The 22,752-nt window shown below is 42.4% G+C and overlaps 1 protein-coding gene across 4 annotated transcripts in view; it reads right to left on the reverse strand.

Moving 5' to 3' along the window:
- Positions 1-22,752, reverse strand: part of kiaa0825 (KIAA0825 ortholog) — a 447,094-nt gene that overhangs the window by 418,357 nt on the left and 5,985 nt on the right. For all 4 annotated transcript variants that reach the window (XM_060836740.1, XM_060836733.1, XM_060836749.1 and 1 more), the window contains exon 2: positions 6,617-6,756. In XM_060836740.1, coding sequence (XP_060692723.1) covers positions 6,617-6,750 — 134 coding nt within the window. In that variant the 5' untranslated portion in view covers positions 6,751-6,756. The remainder of the gene's footprint in view (positions 1-6,616; positions 6,757-22,752) is intronic.

Consider the following 22,752-nt stretch of genomic DNA (forward strand, 5'->3'; position numbering starts at 1 on the left):
TACACCAAGTCCTTAATGAGATCAGGAGCTGAGTGGTCCTGACGAAACCCAAACTGGGCATCACTGAGCAAACTATTGCGAGCAATACTGCTTGTCACTTTACTGAAGTTGATAGTAGACTGATAGAGTGGTAATTGGCTGGGGTGGATTTATAGAGTCAGAGAGCATGGAAACAGACTCTTCCATCGAACCGCAGTGACCATATTCCCAAACTAAACCAGTCCTACTTGCCCGTGTTTGGCCCATATGCCTCTAAACATTTCTTGTTCATGTACTTATCCAAATGTCTTTTAAATGTAGTAACTGTACCTGCAACCACCACTTCCTCTGACAGCTCTTTCCATACATGAATCACTGTCTAAAAATGTTGCCCCTCGTGTCCTTTTTAAAGCTTTCCCCTCTCACCTGAAAAATATGCTCACTAGTTTTGAACGCCTCCAGTTTAGGGAAAAGACCGTTGCTACTCACCTTATCTATGCCCCTCACAATTTTAAAAACCTAAACAAAGACACCCCTCAATCTTCTATGCTCAATTAGAAGAGGTGCCAGCCTGTCCAGCCTATTTTTATAACTCACACCTTCCATTCCCAGCAATACCCTGCTAAATTATTTCTGAACCCTCTCCAATTTAATATCTTTCCTAAAGCAGAGTGACCAGAATTGGACGCAGTACTCCAGAGGCCTCACCATCATCCTGCACAAGCTCAACATGACATCCCAACTCCTAAACTCAAAAGGTCTGAGCAATGTATGCAAGCGCACTAAACACCTTCTCAACCACAGTCTACCCAAAATGCAAACTTGAAAGAATTGCATACCTGAACCCATAGATCCCTCTGTTCTACACGACCCATGAATTGTATAAGTCTTGACCTTGTTTGTTTTACCAAAATGCTACACCTCACATTTATCCAAACTAAACCCCATCTGTTACTTCTCAGCACATTTGCACAATTATTAATGAAGTACTTAGATTAGATTAGATTACTTAGTGTGGAAACAGGCCCTTCAGCCCAACAAGTCCACACCGACCCGCCGAAGCGCAACCCACCCAGACCCATTCCCCTACATTTACTCCTTCACCTACCACTATGGGCAACTTAGCATGGCCAATCCAGCTAACCTGCACATTCTTGGATTGTGGGAGGAAACCGGAGCACCCGGAGGAAACCCACGCAGACACTGGGAGAATGTGCAAACTTCACACAGAGAATCGCCTGAGGCGGGAATTGAACCTGGGTCTCTGGCGCTGTGAGGCAGCAGTGCTAACCACTGTGCCACCCACATTTTGTAATCTTAGGTGATCTTCTTCACTGTCTACTTTACCACCAATTTTGGTGTCATCTGCAAATTTATTAACCATGCCTCCTATATTCTCATAGTAAATCATTTCCGTACATGACAAACTGAAATGGGCTCAGTACCAATCCCTGTGGAACAGGCCTCTTGTGTAAAAAGCAACTCTCTACCACCATCATCTGTCTCCCACCATCAAGCCAATTTTGTATCCAATTCTCAAGCTCATCTTGAATCCCATGTGGTTTAACTTTACTAATTAATGTACCATGTGGAACCTTATTAAAGGCTTCACTGAAATTCATAACAACATCTGCCAGTTGTCCCACTTTTTATGTACAGGATATTCCTGGGCAATTTCCCACATTGTTGGGTAGATGCCAGTGTTCTAACTGTTCTCAAAGTCTTGGCTAGGGGATAGACATGTTCTGGAACACAAGTCTTCAGTAATACTCATAAAATTTTATCAGGGCCCATCGAATTTGCACTGTCCAATGTCACCAATTGTTTGTTGAAATCATGTGAAATTAATCAATTAAGCTGAAGACTGGCATCTGTAATGTTGTAATGAAAATTGTTGCACTGAAGGCCTGGGCTCTTCCATCACTGAAGATGGGATTTCCAGTGATTGTAACCAGTTCAGCCAGGTGGACCTCATAGAGTTCCCTGATTGAGGCTATTAATCTGGCCCAGTAAGGGAGTCCTGCTGACAGATATATACAGGAATGTCAGAGATTCTGTTCAGTCTGAGAAAGCCAATCTAGTGTCAAGTACTATGCATGTGTAAATAAAGTGTAACTTAGTGATAGCGTATCAGTCTGTGCAGAATTATTTCAGGGATATTTGTGGAGCCACCCCTTCCTCCAATGAGTTGTCCAATTGTCCACCATCATCATGACTGAAGGTGGCATCTTAGATCTGATCTGTTTGTTATGGGATCCTTAACTCTATCAGTTGTTGCTTATACTGTTTGACTTGCAAGTCATCCTGTTTGGCAGCTTCACCAGGTTGACAACTCATTTTTAGGTACAGCTGGTGCTGCTCCTGGCATGCTGCCCTGCACTCTCCACTGAACTAGAGTTGGTCCCCTGGCATGGTAATGGCTCAATGGGGAGTATGCCTGCCTGTGAGGGTGCAGATTGTGCTGGAGCACAATTCTGATTCTGTTGTTGGCCCACTGTGCCTCTTGAATGCCCAGTCTTGAGTTGCTAGATCTGTTCGCAGTCTGTCACAATTAGCACAGTGATAGTGCCACACAACACAATGGAATGCATTCTTAATATGAAGGCAGTACTTCATCTCCACCAGGACTATGCAGCAATCACATTTATCAATTCTGTCATGGACAAAATATTTGGCAAATATTTATTAGCTGAGAACACAGGCCTGTATTCTGGCTGGAGCTGAGCAGGTGTCTGGTCTCCAGCTGTTCTCTCAGCAAAGAGTCCTGGAGCATTTCTACCTTGACCAATTGTGAAATGTGTCAATGATGAGCTCACGAGATTGTGCTCCCACATTTAACCTAGAAATAGACTTTCACTCCACTGGGCACTAAGTTAGTGCAGGATGCGGTTGAAAGCCTTATTTATGCATTCTCTGAGCGCTCAGCACCCTCCACCTTCCGCTGAAGTAGAGATGCAGTAGGGTGCCTTCAGTACCAGTTTCTTTGTGAAACTTCATTGGTGCTGCATTTACCTGTGTAAAATAAAGAGAGAAAATTAGTTGTGCACAAGCTTTTATCCATCTTTAACATTAAGAATGAGTGAGCACTGATGCTAATGAAATAGCATCACAGAACAACAGCAAAGCTTACTGGATTGGTTACCTACTGAGATCTCTCCATTCTCATGAGTGGTCATGCTTTTCTCAGGCCAAATCCAAAATATTCTTCTCACTGTGAGTGAGAAACCTAGAATCTGTTACCCCAACTTGCAAAGTCTTGAGACGTTCAGTCTAGTTATGAGCTTACGTTTTCAGCAATGAGATAAACAAAGGGACTAAGTATAATAGAACTGGATAAAACTGCAGTTAGTGCTGATGCATGACTATGAGTAGTACTGAAATGCCGCAGTGAGTGAGTAGGAATGGGTCAGTAATTTTGGAAGATGAGGTGGGTGCAACTTACATAATGTAGTTGATTCACCTTGGTAAGATAGAACATAGAACATAGAAAAATACAGCGCAGTACAGGCCCTTTGGCCCTCGATGTTGCGCCGATCCAAGCCCACCTAACCTAAACTAGCCCACTATCCTCCATATGTCTATCCAATGCCCGTTTAAATGTTCATAAAGAGGGAGAGTCCACCACTGCTACTGGCAGGGCATTCCATGAACTCACGACTCGATGAGTAAAGAATCTACCCCTAACATCTGTCCTATACCTACCACCCCTTAATTTAAAGCTATGTCCCCTCGTAATAGCTGACTCCATACGTGGAAAAAGGTTCTCATGGTCAACCCTAACTAAACCCCTAATCATCTTGTACACCTCTATCAAGTCACCCCTAAACCTTCTTTTCTCCAATGATAATAGCCCCAAGTGCCTCAGCCTTTCCTCATACGATCTTCCTACCAAACCAGGCAACATCCTGGTAAACCACCTCTGCACCCGTTCCAGTGCCTCCACATCCTTCCTATAGTATGGCGACCAAAACTGCACACAATACTCCAGATGCTGCTGCACCAGAGAGTTATACAACTGCAACATGACCTCAGGACTCCGGAACTCAATTCCTCTACCAATAAAAGCCAGTACGCCATATGCCTTCTTCACAGCTCTGCAGCTTATCTATCTCCCGCTGTAACCTGCCACATCCTTCCTCACTGTCAACAACTCCACCGACTTTCGTATCATCCGCAAACTTGCTCACCCAACCTTCTAGCCCCTCCTCCAGGTCATTTATAAAAATGACAAACAGCAATGGTCCCAAAACAGATCCTTGCAGAACACTGCTAGTAACTGCACTCCAAGATGAACCTTTACCATTAACTACTACCCTCTGTCTTCTTCCAGCCAGCCAATTCCTAATCCAAACCTCCAACTCACCCTCAATGCCATACCTCCGTATTTTTTGCAGTAGATGTGTGTACATGGACTGGGACAACACTACTATTATAGTACAAGCCAAACAGAGAACAGCCAGGGAATTCCTCGAGGCATGGCACTCATCCACAGATTCAATCAATAAGCACATCGACCTGGACCCAATATACTGACCACTGCAATGGACAGCTTGAACTGACAACTGGAAGCGGCAGATTCAAACACTACAAATGGCAGAGGAAAGATCACAGAAGCGCTTCACAGGAGGCTCCCAAGCACTGAGGATGTCACCTAGACAGGGGACAAAACGTCTGCAACACAAATTCTCAGCTCGGCGAACAGAACCACAACAATGTGTGTACAGTGGCAGAATTACAGTGAATGGGTAGTCCCGTGAGTGTGAATAAAATGATGGTTGCACATACCTTTGTAGAAAGCTGAAGTTCATGACCTTTCTGCACTGATGGCCATCCTCTTCATTCAGAACAAAGTATTGACCTGGACTGCGATTTGTATCCAGCCTGGCTCGGTCTGGTGGCATGGCCTCCTATGGATGTCAGATGGGAAAAGGACTACACTCTTCTCCACCAGTACATTTACTTCCTATCCTCTGGGTCATGACTTCAGTGCTGAGATTCAAGCACCAATGTAATGGACTCGTCTTAGCTGCAGCACTTGAAGGGTTATGCATCTGGACTTTAAATAGAAGAATGATGGGAGAGAATGGGAGGCATGAATTGGCATTGTTGCTTGTGCCTGTCTCCAGCAAGCAGTCATTGTTCCCTCTCCCAAGTAACAAAAATCTCAGGCTCTGAAGCACTTTACCGCCACCTCCAGCTGCATGTTTCCAAGATGAAAATATAGCCTCTTTCAGCAACTTCATGGCAGAGACATGGCTGAGATACTAAATGAATATTTAGCATCTTGAATTATCGATGAAGGATTATGGTAACCAAGCTAATTTACATACTTAACGAGTTAAAAATTGATAAGATTTGATAGAGTGGCTATACTTAAATTGATAAACTACCAGGACCAAATCAGAAGTATCAAAGATACTAAGAAAACAAACAGTGGAAATTGCTCAACCACAAAGCAACAGTTCTTAGATATAGCTTTGGTGACAAAGAACTGGACAATTACAAATGATGCAACCTGTTTGAAAAGGGTGCAAAGTTAAGTTCAGCAACTGTAAGTCAGTCAGTTTAATCTGGTGGTTCAGACCAAATTAAGCTTAAGCAACTTGCCTGAGCTTTTGGCTAGGTTCAACTTCCAATAGAAAATTTATATAAAGTGACACATAAAAGGCTTGTGAGCAAAGTTTAAACTTATGGAATAAAAGAAAAAAAAATTGCAGCACAGATATGAAATTGCTGAGTAACAGCAACCAGAATAATTGAAAACGTTATTTCTCAAACTGGAGGAAACGTTATATTGTGATATTCCCCAAAGGTCAGGTAGCGTTAGGACCCAACTTCATCATGTGCTCATGATCCAGACCTGGGTGTACAAGGCACAATTTATAAGTTTCAGAGGACACAGAACTTGGAAGTAATATTAGACATAAGGAGGATAATGGAATCAAGGGTGACAGGGAAAAGGCGAGAAAGTGGAGTTGAGGATCATCAGATCAGCCAACAGCAGACTTGGCCTGATGGATATATCTTATGTCTAATGGTTGCATGCCTAAGAGGGTGTAGGCCCTCCAAATGTTTGGGGAATTGGTAGGCAAAAGATAGATTGAATTTAATTCAGTGAAATTTTGATGCAGCATTTCCCAAGTCCAACACTACTAGGCTGAGGGCCTTTCTCACTGCATGCAATTGCAATTTTTCAGAGAAGTGTGTAATAACAATTTTTTTAGATTAGATTACTTAGATTAGATTACTTACAGGGTGGAAACAGGCCCTTCGGCCCAACAAGTCCACACCGACCCGCCAAAGCGCAATCTACCTAACACTATGGGCAATTTGGCATGGCCAATTCACCTGACCCACACATCTTTGAACTGTGGGAGGAAACCGAAGCACCCAGAGGAAACCCACACAGACATGGGGAGAACGTGCAAACTCCACAGAGTCAGTTGCCTGAGGCGGGAATTGAACCCGGGTCTCTGGCGCTGTGAGGCAGCAGTGCTAACCACTGTGCCACCGTGCCGCCCATAATTCCATATCAAATTATTACCGAATAAAACATGTACACACTGCAAATCAAATGTCAATCTTAAAAATACAAGCACATGATTCTGAAAGCTTGCCAATATAGTGAACAACCTACCACACAGCATTCTGTTTCAAATTCTCCTCAATGTCACCAAAAGCTTGATGTAATTCCAATTCGCCTGGTATTGTGTCCAAGAAATATCCTGAGTAGGAATAATCGAAGAGGTGATCTCCTTCCCACGCCATCATTTATATCTGAAAATAATAGTTTGAATTAATGATTTACAGAATTGTTCAAATAAAAGAAATCACTAATCTAAAGTTTAATTAGAAAATCATTCAACACATTTCATGTACTAATATGCCAGCAAAAACAAACACTTGAAAATAGCTCCTGTGGACTGAAAAGGCTAGCCAGAAGAAACTTTACAAGAAATATGAAATCATGATAAGGAGGAAATAAATAGAATTTATTTATATAAATAGAAAGCAGAAAACATCAGTGCTTCATCCGGGGGCTCACTGATGATGTTACCTAGTCTGGTGACGAAACATCTAAAAATGAACCTTTCAGCTCAGCGAGCAAACCTACATCCAGAACCTTAACCTGAGCTCCAAATCTTCGCAAAACTCGCTAGGAATCAATATTGTCCATATTACACTGGATAAACTCAATTACTTCAAAATATTGCCATGGGATTTTTTTTTATTTTTCATTCATTGAATGGATAAGAGTGCTGCTGCCAAGCCCAGCATTTGTTAGCAATCCCTAAATACCATCAAGAAGATATTGGTGAGCTGTCTTTTTGAACTGCTGCAATCAACTTGGTATGGGCACATTCACAGTATTGTTAGGAAGGGAGTTCCAAGTTGTTGACTTAGCAACAGTAAAGAAATGGCATCTAGTTTCAATCAGGATGGTGTGAGACTTGCAGAAAAATTTTTTGGTCATGATCTTCCTTTATGTTTGTTTGTGGCCCATTTCCTTCTCAGTAGTAGACGTTGTGGGATTAGAAGATGCTGTTTTTGGAGGCGTAGTGAGTTCCTACACTCCAAAGGAATATGATACATGGTATTTTGTATCTTTGATGAAAAGAGTGAATATTCAAAGTGGTGGATGGAGAGCCTATCAAGCAGATTGTATTTGTCCTGGGTGGTGTTGAGACTCTGGAGTGGAAAAACAGACAGTGCCGGAGAAATTCAGCAGGCCTACAAGCAGGACCGCTCTGAAGAAGTCATACCAGACTGGAAACTTAATTGTTCTCTCTCTACAGATGTTGCCTGACCTGCTGTCTTTGCTGTCTACCAACGTCTTTGGTATTTCATTTGCCTCTATAAGTGCAACTCCATTTGAGAGTAAAGAGAAGAATTCTATCATATTCCTCACATGCATTTTGGGGAGCATATGGTCCAGTTCAGTTTCTGGTCAATAGCAAATAACCCAGGATAGTGATGGAGGGAATGTGTTCATAACATCATTGAACGCCAAAGGGAGATGACCAGGTTTTTTTCTTGTTGGAAATGGTCATTTCGGTGTATGAATGTTACTGGCTACTTCTCAATGGTTACAATGTCCAGGTATTGCTCCTTGCGAACAGGCCCCACGGTACCTGATGACTTGCAACTGGTACTACACACTACACACACATATTTGGTTCTTTCCACTTCTGCCATTACGATGGAGGGCAGATCATTGATGAAGCAAATGAAGTTCGATGGGCTCAGAACACTACCCTGAGGAGCTCCTGGCACTGAGATGACTGTCCCTCAAGAATCACAACCCATCTTACTCCATGTGAAGTCCGGTTCCAAACACTGGAGAGTATTGCCCCAACTTCCATTAACTTTAGTTTTGTTAAGGCCCCTTGATGTGAAACACAATTAAATGCTATACTGACATTAATGGCAGACACTCTCACTTACTTCTGAAACCAGTTCCTTCATTTATATCTGAGCCAAAGCTAACATGAGGTCTGGAGCTCAGTGATGCTGCCATGACCCAAAGTGGGCACTGGAGAATAATTTGCAAGAATGAAAAAGCATAAGATACCGGAGTTAAAGTAGACCATATCGCCTGTCAGGCCAGAACACTTCTAACATTCATAATTGATCTTTGGCTTCAGTTTCCCATCTTATCATTCTCTTGTGAAGTGTAGTGGGACATTTATACATTTCTTTTGTGCCTTTAGTAAAATTATTGTAGTCTTTGATGGACCCCTTCAGACCAGAAGCATTGAGAAGGAAGTCAAGGAAGTCATGGGAAGAGTTTGGAAAGGAGGTATGGGCAGACAGGAATGGAATTTTGAAGCAGAGTTGAAAACATTTTCTAGTTCAGAGTGAGAGAGTGGCAAACCCAAACTGAGTTAAGATGGGGAGACTAGAAGCATAAATTCAGCCAATCAGTATATTAAGCCAGACATATATGAGCTTCTGTTTTTCATAGTAACCACTGGTGCAGCACTTTATCAAATGCCTTCTAGAATTCTAAGTAGAGTTCAATCACTAGGGTTCCCCAGATCGAGAGTGTGTTAATTTCTTATTAAATCATATTAAGTCATGTTGGACCATGATTTCCCTTTCAAAAATAGCATATTGACTCTGCCCGATTACACTGAACTTATGTCAATGCCCTTCAATAATGTTTTTAATAAATTTCTAACATCTTACCTAAAACAGTTGTCAAAGTATTTTCATTAAAGACAAACTAACACAGTGGCACAGTGGTTTGCACTGCTGCCTCACAGCGCCTGAGACCCGGGTTCAATTCCCGACTCAGGCGACTGACTGTGTGGAGTTTGCACGTTCTCCCCGTGTCTGCGTGGGTTTCCTCCGGGTGCTCCGGTTTCCTCCCACAGTCCAAAGATGTGCGGGTCAGGTGAATTGGCCATGCTAAATTGCCCGTAGTGTTAGGTAAAGGGGTAAATGTAGGGGTATGGGTGGGTTGCGCTTCGGCGGGTCGGTGTGGACTTGTTGGGCCGAAGGGCCTGTTTCCACACTGTAAGTCTAATCTAATAGTCTAATCTAATAAAATAGATTGAAGTACATTATCTGCATCCACCTTCACTGACAAAAGGAATAACCTCCACGTCATAATTGGAAACTCTGACCAACATTCTCCTCCTTTTGCCTGGACAATAAAACCAACTGTGACCCAACATCTGACAACGTGAAAAGTTGCTAATCATGTTCAAACAACAAAAAAGCAAGACCAACCCAACCAGCTTATTTACTGTCCCAGTGCACTCTCAAACCATTAGCAAAGTAATGGAAGGGGTCATCAATATGACTTTCAAGCAGGTCCTATGCAGCAATTACCTGCTCACAAACACTTAGTTTAGGTCACTCAGTGCCTCTTCCATGGCCACGTAGCTCTTGACATAACCTGACCATACCTTTTTTTCTATCACATAAACTCAAGACGTGAGCATTCTTGACATTAAATCAACATTTGATCAAGTGTCACATCAAGGAGCTCCATCAAACTGAAGTCAATGTAATTCACAGAAAATCTTTCCACTTACATCATACAAGAGAAACTATTTGTTGTGTTACAAAGATGCTTCATTTTTAATATTGTTTGTAAGACTTTGATTTTGAATGGTTGCAGTCCCTGAAAGAGGTCACCGCGGATAGTAACTTTTTAACAAATCAAACCGTCCTATAAAACACATGACTCGTCCACTTGCTTCACTGTAGAGCCATGCTGGGCCTGTTTTGCACAGCATTAACCAAGAAACTTTTGTTTTAGTTTAATTGGTTCCAAAGCTGCATGAGAAGAACTGGAGTTGGCGGGTGCCTCAGCTAACAATAAGGTGCCCAGTTAATCATTTTGATTTCTGAAAAGAAAGCCATCTTATTGAGCTGAGGGTGAAATCTATTTGTTCTTTGGTAAGAGTGACTAAAGAAGTATTTCAGGATCCTTGAACCTGAAGTGCAGGTTCATAGCCCTTGAAAGTAGAATTGTAAGTAGACAAGATAGTGAAGGTGGTATTTGGTATGCTTGCCTTTATTGGTCAGTGCATTGGGTACAAGAGTTGAGAGGTCATATTGCGGCTGTGTGGGACATTGGTTAGGCCATTATTATTCAATTCTGGTCTCCCTGCAATGGGAAGGAGGTCGTGAAACTTGAAGTGGTTCAGGAAAGATTTACAAGGATGTTGCCAGGGTTGGAGGGTTTGACCTATAGGCCGGGGCTATTTTCCCTAGAGGCTGGAGATGACCTTACAGAGGTTTATAAAAGAATAAATGGCATAGATAGGGTGAATAGACAAGATATTTTCCGCAGGGTAGTGGAGTCCAAACCTAGATGGTGTAAGTTTAAGGTAAGAGGGGAAAGATTTAAAAAAGGGCCTAAAGAGGCAACTTTTTTATGCAGAGGGTAGTGCATGTATGAAATGAGCTGACAGAGGACATAGTGGTGGCTGGTACAATTACAGCATTTAAAAAGCATCTTCATGGGTATATGGGCCAGATGCAATAGCCTTCAGCCAGAAGTGCCAAGATGATTATCCATCTCAACCTCCTCCGGATGTACCAGGACCATAGATGCCAGTCTGCAGCTGCTGTAAACCTTATTTGGAACGTGCACAAATAGGCCATAAATTGTGAATCCCGTGGCCAAAATTCAAGGCTGTTCAATTTTTAGTGTTTCAATTCTCAGACATTTTAGCCTCCATACAGCTACTGATGTTAGTATTAAAGCCTCAGCCAAAGCAGTGCCTTTTGCCAATTTCAAAATTCATTTCCACTGGTTGCTAATCTTCAAGTTAATATCCTTCTTCTAAACCTTTTGTTACCATAATTCTCCAACTTCTGACATTTTGCCATCAATTATGCCAAAATCACCAGATTAAACAATGGTGTTTTGATATCTCTTTAAAATGCCAAATATAAATCAATAAGCGTCAACTTTAAATCTTTCCTTAGCAATGTTCATACAGATAAAATATCAAATCCAAAACAAGACCACTAATCAACCACCACGATATTCCATTTTCTCGCCTGAAAGAACATGTAGCAATCTCATAATTAAAGCTTCCCTGTTTTGGTTTCAGTATTCAGTGTAACCAAAATATGTCACTGCATGTATTCAGTTAATCTTTGTATGACTTAAATAGCAGATCTGTACTAAATCAATGGAAAAGATTTGTGTCAGTTGATCATGATACTTGCAAAAGGAAATATCCAGCAGTTAACAAGTTTCCTAAGATGTACAGAGCACATTTTAATAAATAATGGATTAATATTGCAGAATGAAATATGTGTTACCTCAGAAAGCTATGTATATCCTCAAAAGGCTTTATCTCCCTAAATGTTCAAATGAGTTTTTAAGAATTTTGTATGAAGCAATTTCTAGTATTACTCAAAAGGAAATTATGTGCTATGGCAACACTCTGTCGTTAAATATATTAATAAATTACCAATATAATGGAACTGAGAATAATTCCTCTTTGTTTTATCTTTGAAATTTTCAGAAAGAACAAACAACTGTAGCTATAAAATATTACATACTGTGCATTTTCAGTCATATTTCCACAAGTAAAATAAAATTGCAAAAACTTAACCAGTTCTGATGAGCATTTTTAGATCTACAGTACAAACACTTATCAAAACTCAAGTGATAGATCATGGAGGGCATCAGTGTCAATTCATTTTCACACACTGTTTCCTCCATCTATCCTGATTTTAATAATCCTTGTCAAATCACCAAGTCTAAATTACCTTCCTGACATTAGAGCCTTCAACAGAGAGAAAGAAACTCAACATTAATTAACTTAACATTGCTACAAGAAATTGCTGTCGTGCTGGACAAATATTATTTCCACACTTGACAAGTCTTACAGTTAACCAAGTTTTTTGTTTCAACTGAAGCTGCCAACATTTTGATCCAAGCACTGCAGTTGATTCTGATCCCTTCAATGGATTAGTTACACGACAACTGCAACTGAGTTTTGAAAAGATTTTTTAAAAAGCAGTAGCATACAAAGAAATATGTCATGCTCAGGGATATCAGTAATTAGGCTTAAATAAAAAATATGTAAAACACATCTGCAGACAATGAAATGTGAAATCTGCTTGACTTCATCCTCACTACTGTACTGTCATAGATGTGTACAGGTGTGTCCATGTACAGTACTGTCCATGACAGTATCAGAAGGAGCAAGCTGCAACAGTCTTCATGGATCTGAAGTTCAGTCTTCACACCAAGGATAGCCTCCATCAGATTACATGACGCTACCATTGTGTTTAATGGGACAGATTTCAAATAGATCCAGAAACTTATCATTGGATATCCATGGGCACAGTGGATCATCAGTAGCAGAGTTATATTCAATCACAATTAGTAACCTCACTGCCTGCCATAAAGCCTACTTGAGTTGATAAAGTATGGTGCTGGAAAAAGCACAGCAGTTAGGCAGCATCCGAGGAGCAAGACTGTCTACTTTTCAGGCTTAACCCTTCATCAGGATTGTAGTTGATTCTGACCCCTTCAATGGATGTTACACTACAATTTGAGCTTTGAAAAGATCCAAAAAGGTGGTAGCACACAAAGAAATATGTCATGTTCAGGAGTACAAAGTTAAAAATCGCACATTAGGTTATGGTCCAAAAGGTTTTTTTTGTAAATATATTTATTAGCAATTTTTTAAATTTTACAAACATATAAAATTATTGAGAAAACAATCACAAATTCCAGTATAAGAAAAAAACACAAATTACAATATAACTACTAACCTACTCTATAATACAAAGCAAACCCTAATACTGTGCAAAGCAACACCAAAAAAAAAGAAAAACAAAAATAAAACAAAATACAGAACATCTATGCTCGGCGCAAGGCTCCCAAACAAAGGAATGGGAGCAATGTATACATACCTGTATTAACTTGGGAGACCCCCTCCACGGCCCAGGGCTTGACAAATCTAATCATCCCCGTTAAACAAATGCCCTAGTTAAGATAACTGCTAAATCTATATCCAAATAACTCAAGTAGGGCTGCCATGTCTTATAAAAATGGTCTGTTGTGTGGTGCACCATGCTTGTGAAAAAGTCCAAGGGAATGTGCTCCATAATTAATTTCTGCCACTCCAGCAAGCCCAGCGGGTTCTCAGACACCCAATTCATCAGAATACTCTTCCGTGCATAGTGTGCAAGAATATTAAATAGTTTCTTCCCATGCCCATCTAAAGATGGTAAATTCGGTAGACCTAAGAGGAGAGATATCGTGTCTACTTTGACTTCAGTCCTCAATACCCTCCCTATCTCTCCCGCCACAGCACTCCAATAAACACGGAGCCTGTGGCATGTCCAGAAGCTATGGGTAAGAGTACCTACACTTATTTTACATTTGGGGCACACTGAAGATGCCCTTTTTTTAAACTTCACCAGACGGTCTGGTGCCAGATGAGCTTGTGCAGAACTTTTAACTGCGTAGCGCATGTCCTGTTACAGATTGAGATCTTTCGAGTATTGTCCCATATGTTCGCCCATGTTTCAGAAGAGATCTCCACTCCCAGACCTCTCATAACTGTTTAATATCCTGCCAGGCCCTACCACCCAGCAGGTGATAGAGGGCACTAACCAAAAGGGTGCTTGTGGAGCATAGCAACATCCTCTCTGTATTGGGCTTATAGGACTTTGTGAGAAGCGTAGTCTTCTTCTGGGTGAAATCCCTAACCTGAAAAAAAATGGCAAAGGTCTCTGCTGGACAACCCGTATTTGCGGCTCAGTTGCTCAAAAGGCATCACAACCTCCCCCTCAAACAAGTCTCCCAAACTAGAAACTCCTCTCGCTGCCCATAGTTTGAACCCTGAGTCCATTATCCCTGGTCGGAACCCTGGCGCCAATTATAGGTGTAAGTTGCAAAGTCTTGGATAAACAACCCTCACTCTGACATATCGCTCTCCATGCCTTGACTGTACTAATGACAATGGGGTTCCAGCAGTGGTCCATAACTGTCCTCATCTTATCCATGAACAATAGATTAATAAGAGGGCACTTTGCTTGGGAGGCCTCAATATCCAGCCATATTGAGTTTGGATCGTTACCAACCCAATCGCAGACAAAGGACAGCAGGGAACTCAACTGATTTCCCTTCTGATGTCTGGAAAATCAACTCCTCCCCCTCCTTGAGGCAACTGCAATTTAGTAAGTTTGATGAGGGGGTGCCCACGTTGCCAAAGGAATCAAACCACCCATAAGCTTCCGTAGCGTTGACCTGGGAAACAGTATAGGGAGCATACGCATGGGATAAAGCAAACAAGGAAGAACATTCACCTTAATGAGAGATATTCAGCCCAGCCATGAAATTGGAAGAGCCTTCCATCTCTGGAGATCTCGCCTAATATTGTCCAGCAAATGAGCAAAGTTAGTCCAAAATAACAGATCAAACTTGGGGGTAGTAAAAATGCATAGGTGCCGGAACCCTGCCCGTGACCACTTCAAAGGGAACTTAGAGCCACCTTCAACTTCTGGCACATCCTTAATTTTGCAAAGTTAATCTTATATCCTGAAACAGCCCCAAATGAATTGATACATTGTATCAAATGGGGTACAGAGGTGATCGGGTTCGATAAAAACAGAAGGACATCATCCGCATACAATGTAATCTTGTGTGCCCTCGATTCCACTTCTGGAACGGTTATGGGGACGGTCTGACGAATAACCTCTGCCAGCGGCTCTATCACCAACATAAACAACAATGGTGAGAGGGGGCAGCCTTGTCGACTATCCTTACCAATTGTAAAATTCCCAGACTTCACCCCATTGGTGATGACAGCGGACAGAGGGTGGTGATATAAAACCTCCACCCAACCCGAACTGTTCTAAGACATAAAGATATGGCCATTCCACCTGGTCAAATCACCAACCCCTGAATCGATTGTTGCTGACAAACTTGGACCACATTCCAAGGAGTGATTGTACATCTCCAACATCGGCCCTGACAGAATCCCAATAAACTCCTTATAAAACTCACCCGGGAGACCATCAGGGCCAGGCGCTTTCCCATTCTGAAGTTGCCTAGCTGCCTCCTGTATTTCCTGAACTGTCAAGGGGGCATTAAGGAGAGAGGCCTGTTCCAAGCTTACCCCTGGGAGGTCCAGGTTCTTAAAAGGTCTCCATTTTAGCACTCCTGTCTTTGCAACCTTCAGACCGATACAATTCAGAGTAAAAGCTCTGAAAAACCTCATTAATCTTTTTAGCATCATATGTAAGAACCCCGGCGCTGTCTCTAATTGCAGTAATGGATTGGGGAGCATGCTTTTTCCTAGTCAGGTATGCTAAATACTTCCCTGGCCTATCCCCATATTCAAACAGCCTCTGTCTAGCAGAAGCAAGTTCTTTCTTTGCGTTTTGTGTCAGTATTGAATTCAAGGCAGCCCGAAGGGCCGTGATTCGCTGTAGCTTAGTCACCAAAGGCCACGCAAAAAGCGCTGCCTCCACAGCTTTCGACCGCGTCTCAAGTAGACGCTACTGTTCCTCCTTCTGTCGCTTCGAGCTAGCCGAATAGGAAATAGCTAATCCCCTAGCAAAGGCCTTAGCAGTCTCCCATAGCATGGACGGACTCCTAGCCGTGCCCGAGTTGATAATCAAGAATTCCTGAAACTCCTTCAAAAAGTGGGCGGCACGGTGGCACAGTGGTTAGCACTGCTGCCTCACAGCGCCTGAGACCCGGGTTCAATTCCCGACTCAGGCGACTGACTGTGTGGAGTTTGCACGTTCTCCCCGTGTCTGCGTGGGTTTCCTCCGGGTGCTCCGGTTTCCTCCCACAGTCCAAAGATGTGCGGGTCAGGTGAATTGGCCATGTTAAATTGCCTGTAGTGTTAGGTAAGGGGTAAATGTAGGGGTATGGGTGGGTTGCGCTTCGGCGGGTCGGTGTGGGCTTGTTGGGCCGAAGGGCCTATTTCCACAATGTAAGTAATCTAATCTAAAGTATTCCACAAATTTGCAATCCTTAAGGAGAAAAGGGTCCAAATGCCAGTGCCACAAAACTAGCCCTTCACTCTTGGCCTTAACCTCCAAATATACTGCCGCATGATCAGAGATAGCTATATTCCCGATTTTACAACCCATAATCGAATCCAAAAAGGCCGAGGGAGCCAGAAAGAGGTCAATCCTCGTATGACATTTATGTGGGTTTGAAAAAAAGTAAAGTCCCTGCCGGTAGGGTGAAGACATCTCCAAATATCTACCAGCCCCAACTCCTCGCATAAGTCAACCACCTGCTTGCCCTGCAAAGAAATAGTTGGGGGCCCACAAGGCATCCGGTCCGCTGTCGGATCCAAAAGACAATTAAAATTCCCCCCCCCATAATAATGTGCCGTGTTCCAAAAGCACTCAACTTAGAGGAAGCAATAATCAAAAATTTGCAGGGATGCGCCGGAGGACAGTAGACGTCTAAAATGCCATATTCCTCCCCATGTATCAGGGCTTTAAGTATCACAAACTGTCCCTGCTCATCTTTCACCTGCTCTAATAATGTGAATGGAACATTTTTCTGGATAAGTACTGCTACTGCCCTACTTTTAATAGGAAAAGATGAAAAGAATACCTGGTCATAACCACCCCCCGTTGTAATTTCAGGTGTTCCCCATCATCAAGATGGGTTTCCTGCAACAAAGCGATCTCAACTCTTTCCGTCTTAAGGCTAGAAAGCACTTTTTTCCTTTTAATAGGCGAATGACTTCCCTTGATGTTCCAGGTGCACCATTTAATAAGACACTTAGCCATATCCCCTTTCAGACATGAACCCCTTGGAGGGAGAACCCTGTTTACAAAGCACCGAGCATAAGTAAATAAAAACTCAAAGAATCGAGCAACTATATATACAAAAACTACTCTATCATAACTATCACTACCACCAAACTACAAAGAAACCCAACTACAGAACCTTGAATGGAAGACTCTTCCCCCTCCCCATTGGGGCACTAACACTACCCATCCCCTCCATCACAACTCTTTCAAACCTGGACTGTGCCCCAGCCTTAGGCCAGAAAAAAAACAAGGAGATGATCCTTAAATCAAAAGACAAAGTCAGGATGAGCACTCCACCCATCCCTGGCGTCATGACACCCCTACTTGTGACTAATACATAAGCAGAACCAACAACAAAAAAGAGAGAGACAACAAAGAACATCAACAAAATTTCCCATCAGAAAATACAGTTATTAAAAGAAAGGAACAACTTATTCCAAAGTCCTTTCCTCCCCCTTTCCAAATAGGAAATTATTAGGGAGAAAGAAAGGAATAAAAAAAAGGAAGGGAAAACATGGGTAAAAATAGAAAAGAGAACAAACATTAACCATATTCTTCAGGTCAATCCATCTATTTTAAAGTGTCCACAAAGGTTTTAGCCATATCTGCCAAGTCAAATGTATAAACTGAGTCCTCATGGCTGAAACAAAGTACTGCGGGGTATCTCATGGAGCACTGGATGCCCAGGTTCCTCAGCTTCTTTTTAACTTCATCGAAGGAGTTCCTCTTATGGATTACAGCTGCTGAAAAATCCTGGAAAAACATGATTTTTGACCCCTTGTACAGCAGTGCCTGCGGATCTTTTCCCAGGGATCTGGAAGCTTCTATGACTTTTTGCTTGTCCTTAAAGGAGTAGATGTGCACAAGGACCGGGCGGGCTGCACCAGCCCTGACCTGTGCACTGCAACCCGATAAACCCTTTCAATCTGAAGCCTGCTGGACTCGATGTGAAGGCCCAAAAACTTCGGCAACCAGTTTTCAAAGAAACTGACTGACTGCTCACCTTCCTCACCTTCAGGGAGCCCAACAATTCAGAGGTTTATCCTCCGACCTCGATTTTTGAGGTCGTCAATATGGTTTTGCAAGGCCCGCACCTCTCGCTTCAGTACCTGGATCCGACTGGATGAGGACTCCATTGCAGCTTCCGAGGCCTTAGTTCAATCATAAACCTCCACCAGCCTCTCCCCAAGGCCCTGCTCGTGCTTCTGCAGCACGGATGCAATAGGTTGCACCTGGGCACGAATCTCCCCACGGATTTCCTCAATCGCAGCCACAACTTTCAAGGTAAGTCTCTCCATCGCCGCAGCCAATTCCTGCGAGACTGTCAGGTTCCCGGGGGATTCAAGAGAAGCTGCTGCTGCAGTCTCTGGCGTAGTAGGTGCTGCAGGGGAGTGTCCTCCCTGCTGCTGTTTGCTTGCTCCTTTCCCCTTTGGCATCCTTCCCACTCCCAAATATTAACAAATATGTGTTCTGTAAGGTTTTAAACTAATATTTCCACCACATAAGTTGGCCAGGGATGGCAAAAAACACTGGTATGTCTTGGTTGTTAGGCAGAGCTGTCCACAGCAGTCCTACAGAATCGCCGTCATCTTGCCGAGTCCCCAAAAGGTTTATTTTAAGCACCAGCTTTCGGAGCCCTGCTCCTCCATCAGTGGTTATGGAGAATCTGATGAAGGAACAGCGCTCCGAAAGCTAGTGTTTCCAACTAAACCCGTTGGACTATAACATGATGTTGTGTGATTTTTAACTTTGTACACCCCAGTCCAACACTAGCATCCCCAAATTATATTCAGGAGTAAGAGTAATTAGGCTTAAATAAAGAAAAATACATCCACAGGCAAGGAAGTATAAAATCTACGTGACTTCATCCTCACTAATATACTGTCGCAGATGTACAGATATGTCCATGTACAGTACTGTCCAAGACAGGATCAGCAGGAGCAGGTCCTGAAACGTTGACTCTCTTGCTCCTCAGATGCTGCGTGACCTGCTGCGCTTTTTCCAGTGCCACATTTTATCAACTCTGACTTCTTCAGCATCTGCAGTCCGCACTATCTCCTATAATCCCTGCTTGGCCATTACCATCAAGCAGAGGATCAACCCAAGTTTAATAAAGAGTGCAAGAGGCCATGTCAGGCGCAGCACCAGCCATCACTAAAAATAGGTTCCCGATGCGGTAAACACTATCTTTTTATTTTTCTGGCTTTTTAATGGTGCACTGAAATGCAAGAAGAACCATCAGTAAAGTGTTTTTCATTATACATTATACAAGAAAAGAATATTTTTGTAACCTCTTTCATGTCTCCAAGATATAACAGAGTGTCATGATCTGTGACTTAGTTCGAAAATGTTGTTAGGTAAGTAAACAAAAGAAGTGGTACAGTTCAAGTCTGAATAAATGACATCCTACTGAAGCGGGAAAACAGCATACAGTAGCAGAAACAAAATGCTGCATAGACTCAATGGGATGGCAGCATCTGGAGACAGAAAGAAAGTTTTAACATTTCGACATCAATAGACTTCACTTTGGAACAGAAAAGTGGATGAGGAATGTGCACTCTTCCATCTCACTTCCATGCTAATGAGTCACATTGACTTTGAAACATGAGTTCTGTTCCTCTTCCTACAGATGTTGTTACATCTGCTGAGTTTCTTCTGCAACATATTTCTGTTTCAGATTTTCAGCATCCACAATATTTTGCTTTTGTTGAAGTAGTATAGACCAAAAGATATTGGAACAGAAGTAGACCTTTGGCTAATCAAGTACTGTAATGAGTTTACACTCCCAGGTAGAATCTGGTTATTGGATGTCTTCTTTAAGCAAATGCAATTCAATCCAGATAAATATGAAGTGATGCACAGGGCAAACAGGCAAGGGAATGCTTGATGAACAGAAGAGCCCTGGGAAGCACCCAGAATCAAAGCGACTTTAGTGTACAAGTCTACTGGTCCTTTAAGGTAGCAAGACACATAGATAAAATGATTAAGAAAGCATATGTGGTACTTGCCTTTGTTAGTCAAGGTAGAGAGTTCAAGAGCAGGCAGGTGATGCTAGGTAGTCGGCCATCACTTGTTAACAAGTATGATTGCCTACACAACCTTGGTTTGGCCACAGCAAGAGTACTGTGTACAGTTCTGAAATCCAAATTATAGGAGGGATTTGGTTACACTGTAAAAGGATGCAAAGGAGATTTACAGGATTTTGCCTGTGCTGGAGAGTTTTATTAAGAAGAACTATTGGATAGACTGGGGTTGTTTTCCTTGGGGCAGAGGAGATCGAGGGAGGACATGATTGAGATGTATAAAGTTATGAGGGGGACTGACGGAGTGGACAGGGAGAAGTCTTTCCCACTGTCAGCAGATCAATGACCAGCACAGACTCAATATAGTAAAGGGCCTTTCTCTGGGCTGAAGACCTACATGACTCTAATTGTAAGAATGATATTTATCTAGAGTAGAGTCTCTGCTATTGAAATTGTTAGAAAATACATTGAAACTTTGTTTTGATGTTTGTTTTAGCAACTATCATCAAGTTGTGTTTGCCCTATTCTGTCGGGCAGCTGTATCCTCAGTGAATGATTCAGTAACTAACCATCACCTTGACCAATTGCAAGAAATTAAACATTTGATAAATCAAGCCTTAATTTGTTCTGGGGTCCAAGTTGTCCAGTATTAATATCAGCTCGAACTCTAACTCTTTGGACAGTTTGTTCAAAACCATGGAATCTTGTGGCGTTATTCTGAGTCCATATCTGGGATCTCACAATTTCTGTCATCTTTCATAACCAATGTTACGGGTCCAAAGCCAGACTTAACATAAATTTGGCTGTCTGGAATTATAACAAGGTCATGTCTGCTGATAACACAGATTTTCTGCATTATCCTCCCACAAACAAACATGGTGTGGAGGTGCGTGTGTTGAACTGGGTGAACAAAGTTAAAAATCTCACAACACCAGGTCATAGTCCAACAGGTTTGTTTCGAAGTACAAGCTTTGGCATTGCTGCTCCTTCATCAGAAAGCTAGTGGAGCAGGATCATATGACACAGAATTTATAACAAAAGATCATAGTGTCATACAACTGATGCGGTATATTGAAGAAACCGAGATTGCAGTTAACTCTTCCATCTTTTAGAATGGGTTTCAAGTTGTGATTCATTAATATGCAAATCCCAGAACTTCTTTCAGGACACATTCCCAATTGCAACTTCACCCCATAGACTTGCATGTGTGCGTGCATGCAACTCTCCCAAGATGTCAGCAATGATCCAAATAAGACAACCGACAAACCAGAACACAGTTGTTAGAGAGTTTGGATGCCTCTGGAGAGCTGCTGCCCTGGGCTTGACATGTATGCTCAAACCATCAAGAAATGTGTAAATGCCAGATTCATCAGCTGCACTGAAGGTTGAGTAAACTATCATTCGATCAAAAAGCAACGTCATCCATGCTCTCAAAACCAATTGCAACATGGTCATCAAACCAGCAGATAAAGGAGGAGCCACTGTCATTCAGAATAGAACGGACTACTGCAAGGAAGTACACCGACAACTGAACAACCAGGAACACTACAGGCAACTACCAACTGATCCGATCAAAGAACACACCTGTGAACTAAACATATTGATCAAGGCTTTTGATCCAGGAGACAGTGAGGTCTGCAGGTGCTGGAGGTCAGAGTTGAGAGTGTGTTGCTGGAAAAGCACAACAGGTCAAGAAGCATCCGAGGAGCAGGAAAATCGACGTTTTGGGCTGAGCCTTTCGTCAGGAAAAGGCTTTTGATCAGTCCTTCAGAGTTCCCTGCACACTCTCATCCTACATACTTTTCACATTGGGGACATCTACTGCTTTCCAAAGATACACAAAGCCAACATATGTGAATGTCCTATCATGTCAGGCAATAGAACCCTGTGTGAGAACTTCCCTGGCTAAGTCGAGGGCATCTTGAAACCCATTGTACAGGGGATCCCCAGCTTTTGTCATGACACTACAGATTTCTTACAGAAACTCAGCGGCCACACACCAGTCAAAACAGGAACATTCCTCGTCTCAATGGATGTTTCAGCACTCTACATCAATATCCCCCACAACGAAGGCATTCCTGCAACGGCCTCAGTACTCAACGGCAACAACTGACAATCTCCAGGCGCCATACTACAAGTCATCTGATTCACCCACGACCATAACGTCTTCACCTTTCACAACCAGTTCTTCATCTAGACACACAGAACAGTCATGGGGACCAAATTTGCAACTCAATATGCCAACATTTTCATTCACAAATTCAAACAAGACTTCTATGCTGCACAGGATTCCAACCAGTACTTTTCACCAGATATACTGACTACATTTTCTTCCTTTGGACCAATGGTGAGGAATCACTGAAATAGCTACACGGTGCTATCAACAGGTTTCATCCCACCATCAGAATTACCATGAACCAAGCTTTAGTATCTGTATCATTCGTGGATACATGCATCTCCATCAAAGACAGGC

This window comes from Hemiscyllium ocellatum, chromosome 2, assembly GCF_020745735.1.
Source record: "Hemiscyllium ocellatum isolate sHemOce1 chromosome 2, sHemOce1.pat.X.cur, whole genome shotgun sequence".
NCBI classification, from domain to species: Eukaryota; Metazoa; Chordata; class Chondrichthyes; order Orectolobiformes; family Hemiscylliidae; genus Hemiscyllium; species Hemiscyllium ocellatum.